Raw genomic sequence first — 19,320 nt, 5'->3', positions numbered from 1 at the left:
AAAACAAGACAATCATTTTATAAACATGCTAATGAAATCCCAACTCATACAAAAGAGTTTTAGCCTCATAATATTTACAAGGCAGTGACTCACTCGGAGGAAGAGCTTCTTTGATCAACAAGACTACCTAGGGTTTATGGTTTAGTACTTAGTACTTAGTCGGTTATCAGAAATAAATAAATTAATTAACCTAAAGATTTAACCACTAGTTAATCACAAATAAATTTAATGTAAAACAAACTAACGTTTTAATAAAAATCATTAATTAAACATATATGATCATTAATTAACCACTTTAAGTTAATCCCTAATTACTAAATAGAAATAATTAATCTAATTAAATTGTGTCGAAAGCTCTATCCCAAAATGACTAGTTACTTAGGAAACATCTTCTGCTAACTAATACACTCAATATCTTTTATCTCAGTAATCTATGCGTGACTATTCCTTAACACTCCCCCTCATGTGTAGGCACGTGGATAATTTGGGTGGAAGTCCACATACTGAGTCCTTGCTTAGATACCATGTTAAATTGGGTCAAAGGTTCTATCCCAAAATGACTTGCCACTTAGGAAACCTCTTCCGTCAACTAATAAACTCAAAATATTTTATCTCACTAATCCATGTGGGACTATTCATTAACAAATCTAATTATTTAAACTAATCAACTAATTAACACACAAGTAATTAATGAAACTTTTACTATCTCATCCAACAGCCAAAGGGTACCCCCACCTAATCTGTAGACTTACATAAGTCTCCCTCTCCTCATAAACCTATTCATTACCCAACCACTCTAACCAACTTGTTGGAAGAAGTAATTTACGTACGGTGGTATTGATGTAAAATCTTATTCTGTCTTGTCCCTTTTCCACTCTTCTTAGGGTAAAGAGTATTTGATGTAATTGCGATACTATTACTATTATAAACAAATGTTAAGGGGGAGGATTAGATATGTCACTTACAACCCTAATCCTCTTTTCCACTTTCTCAAACTCTCTCCAAACATCCATCCCTCTCTCCTTTTCTTATTCACTTTCTTCTCTCTTCTCTCTTCTCTCTTCTTCTTCCTTTTGGTTTCTTCTTCACCTAGATTGGTAGTTTTACATTAATCATCATGGGATCCTAAATCCAACATGGCATCAGAGCTATGGGTTTAGGATCCCGAGGTTAAGGTGTTGATCAATTGCTTTTTCATCAAGCTTCACATTGGAGTTTTTGGAGAAGCAAGGAGCAAGGTTGAAGCACTCAGCTTATTCAAAGATAAGTGTTTGGATGTTTACTGATCATCAATCTCGAGAAAAAGCTTGATGAATGAGCATATCCATCCTATTTGGATAAAAGATTAAGTGTTGCTAAGTCTTATGAATTAGCATAAGATTTTTGAATTTTGGTTTTCTCAAACTCATGCGAGTTCGATAAAGGAGTCGGGTTATACCTTGTTGTTGATTTGAATCCTTGAAAAGTTATTTCTTGGATCAAGCCTTATTATTTTTTTGCTGTAACCGTGGGTTATTATGTTCAATACCATGGTGGAATTTGTTGGAATATCTAGAGGACTGGTGTTCATTGCAGCTTTCTTGATTTGTTCTCCATTGAGGGCTTATTGATTGTTGCAAAGAAGGATTATTGTTTGGAAAGAAATAAATAGATTCAACAACATTTAAGCCTTTCTATGTTGAATTACATTTTAGGATTTGCTACCTAAAATAACTAAGATAAAAGGAAAGTCAAAGATTGTGATCTTTAATACAAGTGGCGCATATGATCAAGAAGGAAAGTTTCCTTCTTTGAAAAAATTGTGATTTTGATCAAGATTTCCGTGATTTCATTTTATTTTGAGATTTGTTATTAATGAATATGTGAGATTTATTCTAGATGGCATGGGCTAGCATGTGGAATAATTTATTTCTTGTTTAAGCGCATGATTAATTTACCCATTAGTGAGCAACCAAAGGAGATGTCAAATGCAAACTCGAAGCTTCTGGATCGGAAGGCATTAGGGGCAGTTCGACTTTCTATCTCCTCATCAATTACTACAAACATCATGAAAGCAAAGACTACGAAGGAGTGTTTTGATCTACTAGAGTCAATGTATGGAAACCCCTCTTCCACAAAAAAAAGTGCATTTTGTTACTCAATTTTTTTATTTTAAAAAGGTGGAAGGTGATAGAGTTTCTGGCCACATAAATTCCTTCCATGATTTATTGAATCAATTACAGACCATCGATGTTAAATTTGATGAGGATATTCAATCAATTGCATTATTTAAGTCATTATCACTTGATTTTAAATATTTTAAGATAGTGGTACATAGCTCACACTCATTAGTGAAGTTTGTATTGAATGAAGTGGTTTATTGATGGGTAAGGAAACTCAGTGCAAAAGCAGTGCATCCTCATCTGGTTTAGCTATAGCTCTGGATGCTGGGGGTCAAGGGTCACAATGTGGTAAATAAAGAAAATAGATGGGAGCCATAAAAGGAATGTTCCAAGTCAAAGGAAAGGAAGAAAAACATTACATGTTATAACTTTGGAAAAAAGGGCCACATCAAACGTGACTATAAAAATCAGGGTAGTAACAAGAATACTAACACTATTAATGTTGTTGATAGTGAGGAATGCATGATTCTGTCATTAGAAAATAAATATGATTCATGGATTGTAGATAGTGGTGTATCTTTCCATGCTACACTTTGATGTTAGGTTGTGGAGCCTAATCAACGCCCTACACTGAGTCGGTATGAGGATCAAGAAATTTTACTCTTATAAAGTGGTTGCACTAGTTTCCTCTTTATTGTTGTTCTCGTTAGTTTGGAATTAGGGCATCTAATTCCAAACACTAGAAAGGACATGTTCGCTAAGGGGAAGAAAATTGGTACTTTGGAAATGTTGTGTAGTTGCAGTAGAGTGGCATCAAATAGAGTAAAGCAATAGATGTGGAACAAACGCCGTGATCATATGTTAGAGAAGGGTATGAAGGTGTTACAAACAAAGACGAAACTATCGAGATAACTAAGTTATTGTTATTCAAATTTATTAGATGAGTATTTACTATTTGAATAACTTAAAATCTATAATACATAAAAATTGACCACTTATATGAAATAGTATTTACAACTTAGTTGAAATAACATTAGTTATTAAATAGGATAGTTATTTTAATAAAATAAAAATATTTTTAATGTTATTTTAAGTTGATAACTCTAAAATAATATTAAAATTTTAAAAATTACTAAGTTAATTTATTATTATATTGTGGTGATAAAAAAGAGGAGGGTGAGTCCAGTGCTATAAACCTGGATAAGTTCAGGTAGTTGAACCAACTTGAATCAGACCTAGTCCCTTGTCCATGTTACATGTCTTAAAGGCCAAAGGAAAGACGAAAACCTGGCTAACCCAATTGGCTTTGTCATTTAACTATCACACCACTTGATCTGGCCGACATCCAAGTTGCTACCTCTCAATCACCTATCATGTTGGGAAAGTGAATCGTTGTTGGGGACAAGGGCATATCTCCTTCAGCTACTACAAAGGAGGAGCCTCCACCTTTGCTAGAGCCACTATCGAGGGTAGGGATTCCTCTCTCGCTGACAAATAAGCAATCTCTAGGAAAGCCCTCTCCCTCATTTGTGATAAGGTGACCTACTCTATAAAAAACCCAAAAGTGCATTTAATAAATTTTCATGGGATATACATGGATTGAGAAATTGAGATGAGTTAATGACAGAAATGTTGAACTCAACATTGAAAGATATAAAAATTTGAACACCAAATACTTACATTTTTTTCTCCTCATAGCCATTGGTGTCATGCTAATGCATAATTGTTCAATTTATTAACTACCAAAGGTCATACCAAAATCTTTCAACATTTCCATTCTCGATCAAGTAGACCATTTTTGCTACAAACATTGGCATCCTCTTCTAGTAAAAACCTCAACCTACCCTAGAAGATGCAAAGGAAGATGGGGAAGAAACAAAAGTTAAAAACACTCCCTAACTCCATTATGCAACAAGTGGGGAGGGGATCACTCCACCTCCTCCCCTTAGTGGGTGCTCCAACAAATTATTTATTTTCACTAACAATTATTTTTTATAAATTTATACATTTTAAAAAATCCTTCAAATCGAAAGATTTGTGAGTCATGCCTCTATTAAAACATAGAATGTACAATTATATGTCAAAGTTTTCTGCATGAAAGATTAGATCAATCACCACAATCCGATACAAACTTGTACAAATTTTGTTAATCACAAAGTATCATATACAAAGCCAATAGACATTTTCTTAGCCATCCATTAGGTACAAAACTTACGCACATTATATTTATCACAAATCTGAAAAAAAAGGCATTAACCCATGATGAAACCACTTGTACAGGACAAATGAAACACAACAACAAAAATTGAAATGGCATGAGAGTTTTCATGTAATTTATATTGAGTTTATCTGTAAATTAATTATAAAGAATTCATGTGAAAATATGTAAAATTATGATGATTTCTAGGGACAGGACATAAATACAAGAGATCTCAAGGGCAGTAGAAAATAGAGGAATTCTAGCTTTTGGGAGAGATGAAAGAAAAAACTAAGGGAGAGAAGGAAGAGGAAAAGAAAGAGAGGTGTATAGATGAATTTGAGCCAGGAGGACGAGGCTTGAATGCTCTACCCCATGCCTTGAAGTTGTATTTATAGTTGTGTAAAAGTGTTTACAATGACTTCAATGCCTATAAGGCTACATACTTCAAAAGGAAAAAGACATGAGAGGACCTACACCAATTTGTATAATTATAATTTTATGTCATCTCTATGAAAGTTTTCCTTATTTATTAGTCATGCCACCTCTACACACGAGGGTGTCTCTTAACAAATCATAACTTAATTTGGTATTGAGTTTTTGGAAAATAAAAAATTATACCAATGGGGAACTGGACATAAGTCTAGCCAACCTTGGCTGCACTTAATTTTGTCTTTCTAAGAAAAGATACTTTATTTATTATGCTATTTATTCGATATATTTACAAAAATATCATTATACCCATTTATTATTAAAAATTAATAAAAATAAGAAAAAATTCAATCGAACATCAACATGAATATATGGGTTAATAAATAAATATAAAAATTAAAATTTCATATAATTCAATTCGAATTTGATAGTTTAATTGAAAAAAAAAGAGTATTGAATCTTAGATTGATAAGGTTCATATTCCTTTTTTCATATATTAATATTTTAAATGTTAATTAAGGTATTTTATTATATAAAGGGTGTTTAAAGAATTTTTTTAAATAAAAGGGTAAAATAAATACTTATTTAAACAGGTATTTAAAAACGAAATTTGGCCAATAGGCTTTTATAATCATTTGATAATGTTATCAACAATTTAGTATTCTTCTGTTCTTACCATTTTCTTATATTACGATCTTCTAGTGAAACTACTCAAGTTGGAACTTACATTTTAGGTGATTAGCATTGGACTTAATTCGAGTCCAACCTTTGGATTCAGGTTATCCGACTTGACTCACCCAATTCAACTCGGGAATTTGGGAGGCTGAGTTAGTTCCGAGTTTCAAGTAGGGAAACCATTATTGAGCTTTAAAAACAAAATAATTAGGGTAAAATGTAAAATTCAAACTGTAAAAAACAAACTACATAAAATGGAAGTTTCTTCTCCACTGGGTGTTGTTTCCATTATCGACCAAGCTCTAGCATTTGGATTGATCGATTTGAATATCAGTGTCTGTGGCTGCATCCTGGAACTGGGCCGCTACCCATTTCAGGCATGGGGGTGGCTTTGTCTGGGTTGGAAACCTCTCCTCCCCACATCACTGTATCTGCATCGTTGATGTGGGTGATGATGTTCGTCGGCCTGTAACCAATGTTCCTTTCATCTACAGAGAGCCACCAGTTGTTCATCACACCTTGTGCAGGTGATTAAAAGAATGGTTTGGCACCGAGCCCAGCCAATTTTACAGTGACGGTTATGTCTATTTGATCTCCTCCATAAATAGGATAGTTTCGGAATCTCGCTACCAGAGGTTTATGTTTGTGGGTCTGAATGAAACCTCGGTCGTAGGTAATTGAAGCAACCTGTTTACTGATAACCATCTCTGTTTGGGAAAAGTCGAACAAAAAGCATCATTTTCGCCAAGGTGGAAACTGCTAGAGTCGTGGAATTTGATAAACAATTAGAAGGAAGAGGCAATTTTTATTGAATCACTGCACAATGCAGTAAGAAACTTATTATTTATTGTCTTAACAGCAGGCTTATTTCCTTTTTCAGCTCCAAGAACTTGGATATAGATAGAATCCTTGCATTTCATAGAACTAAGCACATGCTTAGCCAAACTAATGTTGATTTTACCGATGAAGTGTTAAAAACATTTCCCATGGATGATGGAGAAGCACCATTTGATAACAGGAAAAGAGAGAGAAGAGAAAGAAAGACTCTGCTTCTCTGCTTCACTTCGGAAGCTACGTAGGTTACTGTAGGATGATGGACAGCTAATTATAAGGATCTTCTGTTAACATATTAAATGTTGTCAGCATTTGCTCTTCTCAGCTGAACTCAGTGTGCTCCTTTCCTATGTGTTGTTCAGCCAAAGGGTGGGTGTGCCTACTCTTTTGTTTATCGTTGTCTACATTGTTTATCCTTTGCTTTGCCTTCTTTTTGCCCAAACAATCAAATAATACTGCTGAAGCTTGCGCCTTACATTCTTTATCTTTTGATGGAATGAAGAGAATTTTACAGATTGACTTGTGAGATGTCTGCATGCTGATTATAAAGAGAATTAAAGGAGAACGTCAAGTTCCAGGGACACTTCAGCAAAATAAAGTTACCTTTCGACTATCCAGCATCAATTAAAATTGTCACCCACCCAGGAACAGAGGCGATTTACAGATCCAACAGATGCTTCTTGGACTCGATCAGAGCGCGCCTCTCTTCTTCAATCCAATGGCAGGCAACAACTGAATTAGAAAAGCATTCAAGAAACAAAAGCAAAAAGCTTTCAGTGGAGCCGCCATGGTAGGTACTAGCTTTCTTTCTGTAGCTGTTCTGCCACTCCTTAGTACTGCGGATTGCAAGATGCCTGTGGCTGTTCTGCCACTCCTTATTACGTCGGATTGCAAAAAGGCAGAGTAGATAATGTAGCAAGACTTTAGATATGTTTTGTCTCAAATGATCTCTTAACTTGCAAGCAGTTATGCAATCGATAATTTCATTAAAGATTGAACCGAATTTTTCAAGTTCTGCAATTTCCTTCCTAGTTCTTCCAATCGAAGACATGTTTTCTTGGTGAGTGTTGGAAAGTCTACGAGGTTGAAGGCCTTCAGTGACTTGCAGACAGGCCAGTCAAAGACGTGTTTGATTTGTGCTCTCGATAATATTCTCCTCCTCTATCGGACCTAAGTCTTTTTATTATTTTTCGTGTTTCATTTTCCATTTCTGATTTATAAATTTTAAAAATTTCTAACTCTTCATCCTTAGTCCTAATTAGAGACACATAGTAGTATTTTGACATATATCTATAAAAGTAATAAAATATTTTTTTCCTCTTCTAGTCAAAATATCGCTCATCTCACAGATGTCATGTACAAGCTCTAAAAGGCCTGAGCTTCTTATCGTTGACTTAAATGGCTTTCTAGGTTGTTTCGATCGGACACATATGTCACATTTATTTTTTTAACTCTATGTTATTTTAGGTATTAAATCTAAGTTTATCATTCTTTTTAGTGTGTTCATATTTACATAGCCGAGTCTATCATGCCATAAGTCAAAAGAGTCAACTAGCATGACATAAGATGAAGTTTTATTCTCATTAATATTTTTGGCAAAAATTATATTTAATTTGAATAAACCATCAGAAACATAACCCTTCCCTACAAAAGACCCACCCTAGGTAATTACAACCTTATTCGATTCAAACACTAATTATAGATTAACTGACTTAGAAGGAAACCGCTAACATCATTCTTCTGGTACGTCTGACATGTACCACACATTGTGAAGAGTGAGAGTGTTTCTGGATGTGAACTTCAACTCTATTTTTCCTTCACCTATCACTTGAGCAACACTGGAATTGCCCATTATCACAATTCTCCCTTTGACATCCACATTTATTTCCAATGTAGTTGTGACTAACCTGTTATCGCTTCTAGCCTAGCTATTCTGATTATCATGTTTGCCTAAGGAGTTGTACTATCACCTTGACCTTTATTTTTCTTGTGTCTACACTATTTATCAAAGTGACCCAATTTTCCACTAACATAATACGCCCTCTTGTTATGTTCATTATGAATATTTTTTTAGGCTTACCAAGGAATTTCTTGGGCTTATTCTTTATGAAGTTAGTATTTTTTTATTCTATCAAATTTTCTCTTCCACTAACTTCAGGTCCGTTATCGAAGTTTTTCTCAGTGTTGTTTTTGTGTTATTTTTCTATCTGAATTGACACTAACACTTCGTCTAATGTGGGAAGTTATCTTTTATGCTTCATCTGGATTTTGAAATCTGACCATGATGGAGAAAGTTTTTCAATAAGGATAGATGTTTGTATTTTATCATCTATAGGAATACCCTTAGCGATAATCTTAGCAACAATATTTTGAATTTCTTGTGATTGATCGATCACCGATTTCTCATCTACCATTGTGTAGGTAAAATACTCTCCTATGAAAAACTTTTGTTCAAAATTTGATTCTTTCTCGTACTTCGACTCTAAAGTCTTCCATAAACCTTTCACACTTTTTGCATCAGGATACAAGTTATATAAATTATTGTTTAGTGCACTAAGGATCATACCACGACATAAATAATCATCTTTCTTATATTTGTGTTTAACAACTGATCTTTACTAGGATACTAACTGGTGGGACTCTCATAACTATATAGAATAACTCTAGAGTTGTTAACCAGTATTCCATCTGTTTCTGTCATCTACTGAGGTTTTTCCCAATAAACGATTTGGGTTTCAGTGTTTTGTTCAATGAGTTTTCTTATTTGTCCAAGTCTCTTTCCAATTAGTTAGAAAATAATATAGTGTGAACTTGCAAAACTTAAATTAACACTTTAATAAAGCCAAATTAAATCTGGGGCTTATGTGATCCTTTTATTGATCCGCTTCACCTATCAAATTGAAAATAATAAAATAATTTAATAATACCTCTATTAGGCCGTGTATTCAGACTCTACACATACGAGTATTGTTATGTATCAAGTTTAATATTTTTATTTTTCTTTCTACTCGCCTTGTAAATTTTTGAATAATGAAGAGAAGAATTGTAACAAGTAACAAGAAGCAAATTATCAGCATACTATGGCTTGCTTACTAGTCTTCTTTTGAGAAGTCATGACCCTTGCTTTCACCATTTTAACTAGTGAGGAAAAAACTCATGTCCTCAACAATTAGGTCAGGTTGGGTCAGGTTTCTGGTTTAACCCAACTCATGCCTACCATTAAGGGCATGAACTAGAGGAGCACCATCTCCTAATTCGTTTAGTGTGGGAGATCCTACTCCAACTATAGGAGGGATCTTCTCCTTGGAAATCCAAGTAGGCTGAAGAAAATCCAAACCTGATGGGAGAAGGGCACCACAAATAAAGCCTCACAACTGACAAAAACCCATTTCAATCAATTCAAGTAGTCTTTCAGCTTTTGCAACACAGAGGAAACCATGAAAGACATCTAGCACTTTGCTTCAAAGAGAGCATCGCTTCCATTGCCACTGCCAGGGGTGGAGTCTCTTCAACCTCTCTGGATCCAACTTGCTAAAATGCTCAAAATAATTTACGAGCAAGGAGAGAGACTGCTTGTCTTCATATGGCCGAACAAAATATCACTCAAATTCACTTCTGCTTATACTTGGTCAAGTTTCATTTTTATCTATCTCCTTGCTAATGTCACTTAGAGTGTTTTTGGTAAATATTCCCATATTGGCTGATGATGTTCTCTAAATCTTAAACCCTAAACCCATCCACACCTTATTATGAGTGGATGCATGATGATTAGGGGTGTCAATTTTATCTATTAACCGATTTTTATTAAATAAATAAAAATAAAGACTCTCACCTGATTCGATAAAGAGAAAAATTGGTGGAATGTGGGTGAGAGAAAACCGGCCGATTTGGCTAGTTTTCACAATTCGACTGATAAACCGATCCTGATCGAACCAATCTGTCCCTTCCCCTTAGTGTGTCGGGGGGAAGTACATGAATATTTCACATAGGGCTTCTGATTCAAGTGTAGGAAAATTCTTTTATTTTAATAAGTCTAAGTTTTAGAACTTTATTTAACATTAATCCCAATCACACTCTTATTTTCAGTTTCTTTTAATTTGTCTTTTTTTATTTTTAACCAAAGGAAACAAGTATATTGATACTTTCTTTAGGCCTAAAAGGGGCTATTTATAAATATCACATCACAAAAATAAGAAAATGTTCAATTTGAATTGACATTACAAGAAACTTGGGTAGGTTGCATTGAAGAGAATGGTATAGTCAAAATTTTATCTTTCTTTGCTTGTCTTCATGTACCAATCTTTATGAACCCACTTTAATTTTTTTGGTGTTTAATTCTCTCTCTCTCTCTCTCTCTCTCTCTCTCATTTTTTATTTCCTTTAAAATAGTGTTATAAAACCTAGACCGGCTCAACCCAAGAACTAGGTGGTACACACTAAAAACTCTAATTCAGATCAAAACCCAGTTAATCGAAATGGATTGACCGATTCAATTGGAGAATCCCTTCCTCGCTAAGTGGTCTCATTTGAGGGTTTTCTAGTTGGAGATCTTGTGTTCGAATCTTCTTAAAATCATTAACAAAAAAAAAAATTTATTATTCACAAATAAATTCAATAAATGTATGTATTTTTTTAAAAAGACCCAATAATTAGGTATTTTAATAATTTCACGTAAAACATACACAAATGACATTTGAGCTATAGAAAAAGATACACTCGATTAATAATGATTTCCAAGTATAAGAGACTATTTAGAGCATGGTGCTTCGACCCTTAACTCGGGCAAGTCAAATTAGATTTCGGACTACGGTAGCCAAATCAAAAGAAGGAAGGCCCTGCCAACTCGCTCTAAGTTCGGTCACCAAACCGACATATCAATCCAACTCGTGTTCGAATTGGAAAATCATGATTTTAACATAACCCCTGGGAAAAATACTTTTTATACACTTGACCCTAATTGTGCCGTATGACCTCATGAATTTTTTGTTATTTGACATATGGGTCCACTATTTTATGTTTAGGAATGGACCACATTTAACTAGTTGGTTGCATGTCCAACTAGTGGTCCAAACTCAATTGGGGAAGCTTTTCATTGATATAATGTGTCCACATAATACTTAATGTAAGGGATGTTTCCCACTTGATACTCGAAATATATATTAAAAAATAAGCACTTTTTTTGGGGGAAAAAGGCATGTCACATCATAGTTAAGGTAAAAGTGATGTCACTAGTCTATTTTTTTAATTACCATAAAAAAATAAGTTGAATAAGAGAAAATTACATTTTTAATTAATATTTTTTTATAAAATAAAATTATCCTTGTCACTATAGTAATAAAAAGAGAGAGAAAAAGACAATGAAAAGATAACATGTTTGGTGATAAAAGCTATGGGTTATATATAGATAGGATAAAGGCCTCATAAGTCCCAAAATTAGAACTGGAGCATGTCACATTCTAACAAAACAAAAGGCCCCATATTTTTAGAATTTGGGTCACACTCAAAGACGTGCATCAATTAGTTCCATGACTACTAGTGGGATATTTTGTTCATAAAGCCCCTAAGGTTAGGTCCACATTAGAAGTTTGAATGGGTAACATTTAATCTTATTATCAAATTTCCGATTATCCGATATGGATTTTATCGCTTTAATCATGAATCGCTTGGGGGTAAGGGGAGGAAGGAGAGGACGCCCCTCATCCCATGATTTACGGAGAAGTTTTCAAGGAGATATCCCTTTCCAGGAAATTGAGAATTAAAAGCCTATTAATGTCTTTTTCAGGAAATATTGAAAAGACATTTCTAGTAAAAATATTTTTCTAATTGAAAGTTCTTACCAGACAAATTATATAATTTTCTAGGTAAAATTTTCTAGCCAAGATGGTCGGAAAACCATATGAATTTTTTTTAAATAAATATTTGACAATTGATGTTGTAATACTTTCTACACAGGGCAATTTTTCATGGTAATTTTGTATTTAATATTTTATTTTACTAATTTTTTTAAAGATAAGTATGGTAATGTATGAGATTGATTATTAATATTTGTTTATTTCCCTAAAAAAGGCACTAATAGGTCCATTTAATTTTCCTTGGAAATTTTTAAATTTTTTTGTGTAATTTCCTAGTAAGTCACTAATAGAATTTTATCTGAAGGTTTCTTGAAAATGTGTATCCTAGAAAAAGTATTTGTAGGTTTCTTAGGATATAAATTTCCATCAAGGGGCACTAACAGGGCCTAATATTTCTTGAAAATTGACATTGACTTGAAAATAAATTTCTAATTCATGAATAAATGACATAAATTTAAGTTTTCTCAAAATTCTATGTTATACTACAAGGGCGGACGCATAAATTTTTCGATAGGGGGTAATAGTAAAACTAAGAAAAGTTTTCGATAACTATTTTTACATAAAAACATATTGGAACTATAAACTTGTTACAATAGAATATATGAAGCATAAATTTTATCCTTTCTAACAAGGAACCGACTTAATCGAAGAAGAGAATCTTCCACTTACCTTTCATACATAAAAGAGGGGCAAGAGAGGGAGAGAGCTATTCAAACACAGAAAAGATCGAGAGAGGCTTGCCAGCTTTTTAATTAATTTAATTAATTTTTAATTTTATTCAAAATATTTGATTTTTTTAACTATAAGAATAATATGATAGTTTATAAAGGGTCATATTTGAAGTAATTTATCTCAATAATTGTATTTTAAAATTATTTATTTAAAAAAATGAATTACCTTAAATATAAATAAATAAATAAATTTGAATCTCCGACCAACCCAACGAACAGATGACATAATATAAAAAATAATTTCAAGGCATAAAAAAATAAAATACATAATTTAATAAATAAAAATAAATTTAAATCAATGAATTAATACCCACATGCTCAAATCATGTGTAAAGAAGCCTCTTTATTCCTAATTTCTCACATGTAAACAACAATATTTTAAAGTATCTCAAGTGATTCTTCTTCATATAAAAAAACCCCTTGATCCCATTAGATTCAGCAGTCAACGAAGGGTAGAGAGGTCATAAAATTTAAATATTTTATTTTTTAAAAGCAGATTTTCTTGTAATATTTTGAGGGCAAAACGGTCATTTCATCCTTCTGAGCTCATATCATTTGTCGGCTGATTCGAATCGATATTATTCTGTGATTCGAGGGTAGATTCCGAACATTCACTCGACCGCTCCCCCGCCGGAAATACCCACCACCCATCCAGTTATCCAATTTAAACTTTAAACTCCCGGCAAAGGGCAAGAGCGACAGTGAAACCGCGAGCTTCATCATCTATTCGACGGCCTAACTAAAATTTCACCGCTGCTTGATTACCTTTCGTCACAGTGGACTCTGGGATCCCTTTCATAAACTCATCATGCGGATGCGGATAAATCTGTTGCCGAAAAGGGGAAAAGGGAGGAAATTCGAGACAGGTAAAAAAACCGGCTTACTTGAGATAATGCAGGTGCTACACAGTGATCTCCGGTCTTGGCATTGTCTGCTCACTGTCTTCGGTTTCCATCCACGTTCCCCATCAGGTCGGTCCCAGTATTTCTGGATTTTCTTTCAATTGTCATGATATCTGGTACAAAATTCTGGTTTTGAGCTGATGGGTTATCTGGGTGCTCTCCATTAGCGCCGTGTCCTATCGTCGGGGAGGAATCAGTTTTTGAGCTCCTGCTTGCTCTGTGCGCGTTCCACTTTCGTTGGGTTCTTCGTATAAACAAAGTGTACGGTCATCTGGTTTTTGGAGTTCTTTTTGCTGTTGGAGGTTGTTGATGTGGATTATTTAGCTTGCTTCCCTTTTTCTCTTGTTTTGGGTTCGCTGCGAATGGGCATCGCTGTAGTTGGAAGTGCTTTTTTGCCTATTGGGATTTTTCTAGCTTTTCGAAACTTGGCGATTTATATATCCATGTCTGCGAATTCTTAGCCAATTGTAGTTGACGCCTGTTGAGTGATCGGCTAAATAACCATTTCTTTTTGGCTGTGTGGTTAGTCTCTGTTCTTTTACAGTGAGCAGCCAGAGTATTTAAGAGGCAGAGCACGACGGTATGTAAGCTATTCCAGATGCCGATCAAGGCCCTAGCTGTTTGTTTTTTATCTACCGTTCTGTAGTTTCTTTGCTTGCTTTGTAGTGATTAAGTTGGTCAATCTTCACATATATACTCTGTCTCTTTGGGTTTCTTGTTTCTCGGGACTCCGTGATCTTTTAGCTGGATTTCAACCCGAGTCAAATGCCATTGTACCAATTTCAAAGCCAAGTTCTGCGTTGATTCCCTCTGTGCTTCCCCTGTCAGTCCTCACCTGACATAACTAAACATGGCCATGGCTACTACTGTTAAAGTTGTTCTTGGCTCAATTGCATTTGCAATCTTCTGGGTCATGGCTGTTTTCCCTGCAGTTCCCTTTCTTCCAATTGGCCGGACTGCCGGTTCTCTCTTGGGAGCTATGCTAATGGTAATTTTCAGAGTTATCTCCCCAGAGCAAGCTTATGCTGCCATTGATCTTCCTATCCTTGGCCTCCTCTTTGGTACTATGGTTGTCAGTGTCTATCTTGAACAAGCTGATATGTTCAAGTATTTGGGTAAATTGCTCTCATATAAGAGCAGAGGTAGTAAAGACTTACTCTGTCGGATTTGTTTGATTTCAGCCATCTCAAGTGCCCTATTTACCAATGACACAACATGTGTTATCCTCACTGAATTTGTTCTGAAAGTTGCAAGGCAGAACAACTTGCCAGCGGAACCATTCTTACTAGCCTTGGCTTCAAGTGCAAATATTGGATCTTCGGCTACGCCAATAGGCAATCCTCAAAACTTGGTCATAGCTGTACAGAGTGGCATTTCTTTTGGTAAATTTGTTGCAGGAATAATTCCTGCTATGCTTCTGGGGATAGTGGTCAATATAGTTATTATTTTATGTATGTATTGGAGGTTATTATCACCAGTTAAGGATGAAGAACAGGCTGTGCCTGAAGTTGCACCTGAGGATGAAGTGGTCTCTCATAGGTTTACTCCTGCAACTCTGTCCCATCTGAACTTGTTGAGTTCCCTAGATTTGGGCCATGTAATTGATGGAATGGTGCATACCCCTACTACAACTGGGGAGTCAAAGAACACCGAGACATTCGGGAGTCGAACAAATTCATTTGAAAATGACTTTCATAGAGTACACAGTGCTAGGATCGATTCCAATAGAAGTTCAATTGTTTCAAAAGAGAATGATGGTCTCCCTCATATGAAAGAAGACACTGGATCTAAAAGAAGTCTTGGGATGGATAGTTCTTTAAAGTTTGTGGATGAGAAGGAAGGTGCTACTGAAAATGGGGGTTCTTTAAAGTTTGTGGACGAGAAGGAAGGTGCTCTCGAGAGATGGAAGAGGTTGTTATGGAAGACTTGTGTGTACCTTGTAACAGTTGGTATGTTGGTTGCTTTGTTAATGGGGCTTAATATGTCATGGACAGCAATGACAACAGCTCTAGCACTTGTGGTTGTTGATTTCAAGGATGCACAGCCATGCCTGGAAAAGGTCAGCATTCAAAAGTTCTTTGCAGAAAAATGGAAAAATATTATCCTAACTTATTCTTCTTCTTCTTCACTATCTTTTTTTATGCCTTTTTCCAAACTAAATTAGCTACTGGAACTTTTGTTCAAGATTCCAACCGTGAGATTTTGTTCCAATTGTTAACCTATCAGACTCAACTGTTTTTATTGTTTTGCTTCCAGGTTTCATATTCCCTCTTGGTATTTTTCTGTGGGATGTTTATAACTGTTAATGGTTTCAACAAAACCGGAATACCGAGTGCTTTCTGGGATATAATGGAGCCGCACGCACAAATTGATAGTGCTACTGGTATTATAGTGCTTGCTTCCGTGATACTTGTTCTTTCCAATGTTGCTTCCAATGTTCCTACTGGTAAATATGATTCCACATCTTTTTATATTATTCATAGTTGTTATTTTACTTGTAAGTCATTTTATTGAAATTTAAAAATTTTAAGTGATCAATGGTAGCTCAAAGGATAAAATTCAAGTGGTATATTAATGGATATATGTTTGTCCCCCCCCAAAAAAAAAAAAATATATATATATATATATATATCTTTATCCTTCTTTCTTCTTCTCCTAAGTGATATACTTAAAAACAATGTTAGCTTTTCTGCTGGTCTTTAGCTGCTGATATTGCACATGCCAAGTGAAGATTCAAGTATGAAGTAACTTTTATGCAAAGTTCTCATGCCATTTAATGTTTTAGAGTGTTTCTATAATGTGGATTAGCAGTTCAACTTTTATCTTGGAAAATGAACTTCTAGCTAGAGTGTTCTTCCTGTTTTTGTTTGGAAGAATCATATTATTTTAGTATCTTTATTCCAGCCAGTTTAATGTTTTGTTTAATTATACTATATATCCATTAATTCTTTAAATGACATATAAAAACTATTCTTTCAAGAGTTTAAGGATTTCCAAAGAATAAGCTTGTTAATTCAACCGTAGCCAGTAGTTGAATCATAAAGGTGGTTCATCATTTGATCTATCTGGATTGCCTGGCGCTTTGACATGTTCAGTTGTCCTCTAATAAATAGTACTTTCTCTGGAGCATAAAATTGTTCTAGTGCTCGAAAGTAAGATGTCAAGTTTCTTGAAGTAAGATTATGATTTGATAGCCACTTTCAAGGATACTAGCACATTGTGTTGAGAGCTGATGGAGCTGCACTGGGAATTTTCCCACATAGGCCTGAATCTCATCCATTGAGACCCATTTTTAAGGCATTAATGATTTTAAGCTCTAAAGCTCAATCATCATGCAGCAGTTTGGTTGAAGTTGCTTGTGTTACCCACAATTGAAACAATGTCCTGTTAGCAGTCCTCGTCAAAAGCATGCAACTAAAGCAAACATGAATGTGAATGGAAGAAGCACCCATGTCATTATCCGACTAGGATCATTCTACTAATGGATTGAAATATCTTTCTGTTATTCTCCATAATGTTTGTCTGCCAGTTATCTTTATATAGGTGATACTATTTGTAGTTAATAAGATCTTTTCTCTTTCAGTTCTCCTACTTGGAGCTCGTGTGGCAGCATCTGCAGCAGCCATTTCAGCAACTCAAGAAACAAAGGCATGGCTTGTTTTAGCATGGGTGAGCACAGTTGCAGGCAATCTTTCCTTGTTGGGGTCTGCAGCTAACTTAATAGTGTGCGAGCAGGCCAGACGGGCTATCTCTGGTTACACTCTCTCCTTTTGGCGTCATCTCCGGTTTGGAGTTCCCTCAACACTCATAGTTATAGCAATAGGTTTACCTCTCATAAGGGGTTAGAAAGCAATGAAGAAACCATCCAATTCTCAGACCTTTGTGTGTGTATACAGTACTTTTGAACTCCCAGTCCTGTAATATCAAATAAAATGACTCGATTGTGTCTACCAGTTTTCCATTCCAACAAGCTGATCTCCAGCAGTCTTTAATAAGCATAACTGCTTGTTTGTCAAATTTTCACCTTGTTGACAAGTTTTATGTTACTCTGTAGTTGGCATTGTGTAATGATATAGCTTTCGGATTAAAGTGTTTCACTGGCAACTGAAATTCTGGAAACCAACTGAGCTTGAATTCCTTCCAGCAGAGAAGTGAATGTGGTGTACGTTTTCTGAAAACAGTTGATGAAGATACAAGCAGCTACGGAATTAAATTTGATAGAGGCCAGAAGGGATCGTCTGACGAATAATCCTTTCAGAACAGCTTTTCCAATCACATCACAACAGCGAGACGAGAAGGGTATCGATGAGAACCGATTCTTGTTTTGTTACAGATATTGGGTCTCAATTACTGTGGCTCACCTGACAGTTCGAATTCCAGATCTGAACATCCACTTTTCCGACAGCTCTCAAATATCTATTTCATCATATCTGTCTCTTCTGCTGGCACAAATTGTTTAAAGGGGTTGTGAATGGGATCCGAGTGTCCATTCTACCGGCTTTTGTTTTTTGTTTGGTGTAACCTTCGTTTTATGCTGAATCAGGGGAGATGATGACTTTCGGTCAATTTTTTTTTTTTTTTTTTTCTGTTCTGTTGCTGAAAAGTATCGTTTACTCTGCCAGCTTTTGGCTTTTTACAGTAAAATTCTCTTGGCTGAAAGGGACAAAGAAGCCAGAGAGTACATGTCTGTTCTTGTTCTTGTGCCGGCAATTTACAAGGCTCTCCAAGACGGACGAAGAGAGATTTTATGGGACAAGAATTCAACCATTATTATTTTTAAATAAAGTTCATAAAATAAATAATAATTAAATTTTCTTTTTTACTAATGATCAAATTTTTATTTTTATTTTTCTTTTATTTTCCATGGAGTTCCAAAACAAGAGTGGAAATTTTATTTGTTTATTTAAAAAAAATTATATTTTTTATACAGAACATATGGCAAATTCCTCAAATTATATGTATTACTGTTTCTGTAAGAAATCCCAAGGGAATATAGGGTTGTGATTGGAGTGATTTTTTTAAGGCACTCTTCTCTGAACTAGAAATATTGATAAGAGGAAGGAAAGAAACTGGTAGCTCTTGTCCTTTCTGTTTCCATGGCAAGCTTCAAAAAACGGAAAAGTTGGATAGAACCAGAAGAGTGGAAGAGAAGAAGCCAATACAAATGGGACCTTAACTTATTTTAGCAGCCTATTTTTCTTTATTTCATGAATTCTCTTTCTCTCACTTCTTCCCTGTGCCTCAAGTAAGATAAAGTAGGATTTGGAAAGATCAAGTGGGAAGATAGCTTTTGCCACGAGTCACATTCAAATGGGATCCCCTTAGTTTTGGGTGATGGGATCATTAATTGGTGACAAAAATTCTAAGGTCTTTTATGGTGGCTGAAATCCCGGGAATTCTCTTCTTTGTAGAAATGGAGCTTATGCAGCATTGGTGCCATTTATTTCCTGAGAACTGTGTTTCACCTAGAAAGCAAACCTTTTTCAAAGCTGATGTCCAGTACAATTCAGTGTGGCTGTTGTTAGGTAAAATCTTTCCTTCTCTTTCTCTGATACTGTCTAGGGGCAAGGTTCCAGTACTACTGACAAATTGCAT

At 35.0% G+C, this 19,320-nt stretch overlaps 1 protein-coding gene across 1 annotated transcript; it reads left to right on the top strand.

The window, feature by feature from the left end:
- Nucleotides 1–13,827: 13,827 nt before the first annotated feature.
- On the top strand, nucleotides 13,828–18,281 carry LOC137939114 (silicon efflux transporter LSI2-like). Its single transcript, XM_068784305.1, has 3 exons — nucleotides 13,828–15,784; nucleotides 15,982–16,171; nucleotides 17,309–18,281. Exons 1-3 carry the CDS (start codon nucleotides 14,576–14,578, stop codon nucleotides 17,569–17,571), a joined length of 1,662 nt encoding a protein of 553 aa, XP_068640406.1. The 5' UTR covers nucleotides 13,828–14,575; the 3' UTR covers nucleotides 17,572–18,281.
- Nucleotides 18,282–19,320: the final 1,039 nt, after the last annotated feature.

Source organism: Aristolochia californica, unplaced genomic scaffold (genome assembly GCF_029961685.1).
Source record: "Aristolochia californica isolate CCGP_79_NKW_82.1479 unplaced genomic scaffold, dmAriCali1.0.hap1 SCAF_8, whole genome shotgun sequence".
Classification (NCBI taxonomy): domain Eukaryota; kingdom Viridiplantae; phylum Streptophyta; class Magnoliopsida; order Piperales; family Aristolochiaceae; genus Aristolochia; species Aristolochia californica.
Note: the sequence above shows the minus strand (reverse complement) of the source record. Positions and strands in the feature narration are given on the sequence as shown.

Bases quoted from the DNA above. Each gene is read 5' to 3' on its own strand.
- LOC137939114 (XM_068784305.1), top strand. From the start codon at position 14,576: ATGGCCATGGCTACTACTGTTAAAGTTGTTCTTGGCTCAATTGCATTT. The intron at 15,785-15,981 runs GTCAGCATTCAA...TTTTGCTTCCAG, and splicing joins CACAGCCATGCCTGGAAAAG to GTTTCATATTCCCTCTTGGT. The intron at 16,172-17,308 runs GTAAATATGATT...TTTCTCTTTCAG, and splicing joins TGCTTCCAATGTTCCTACTG to TTCTCCTACTTGGAGCTCGT.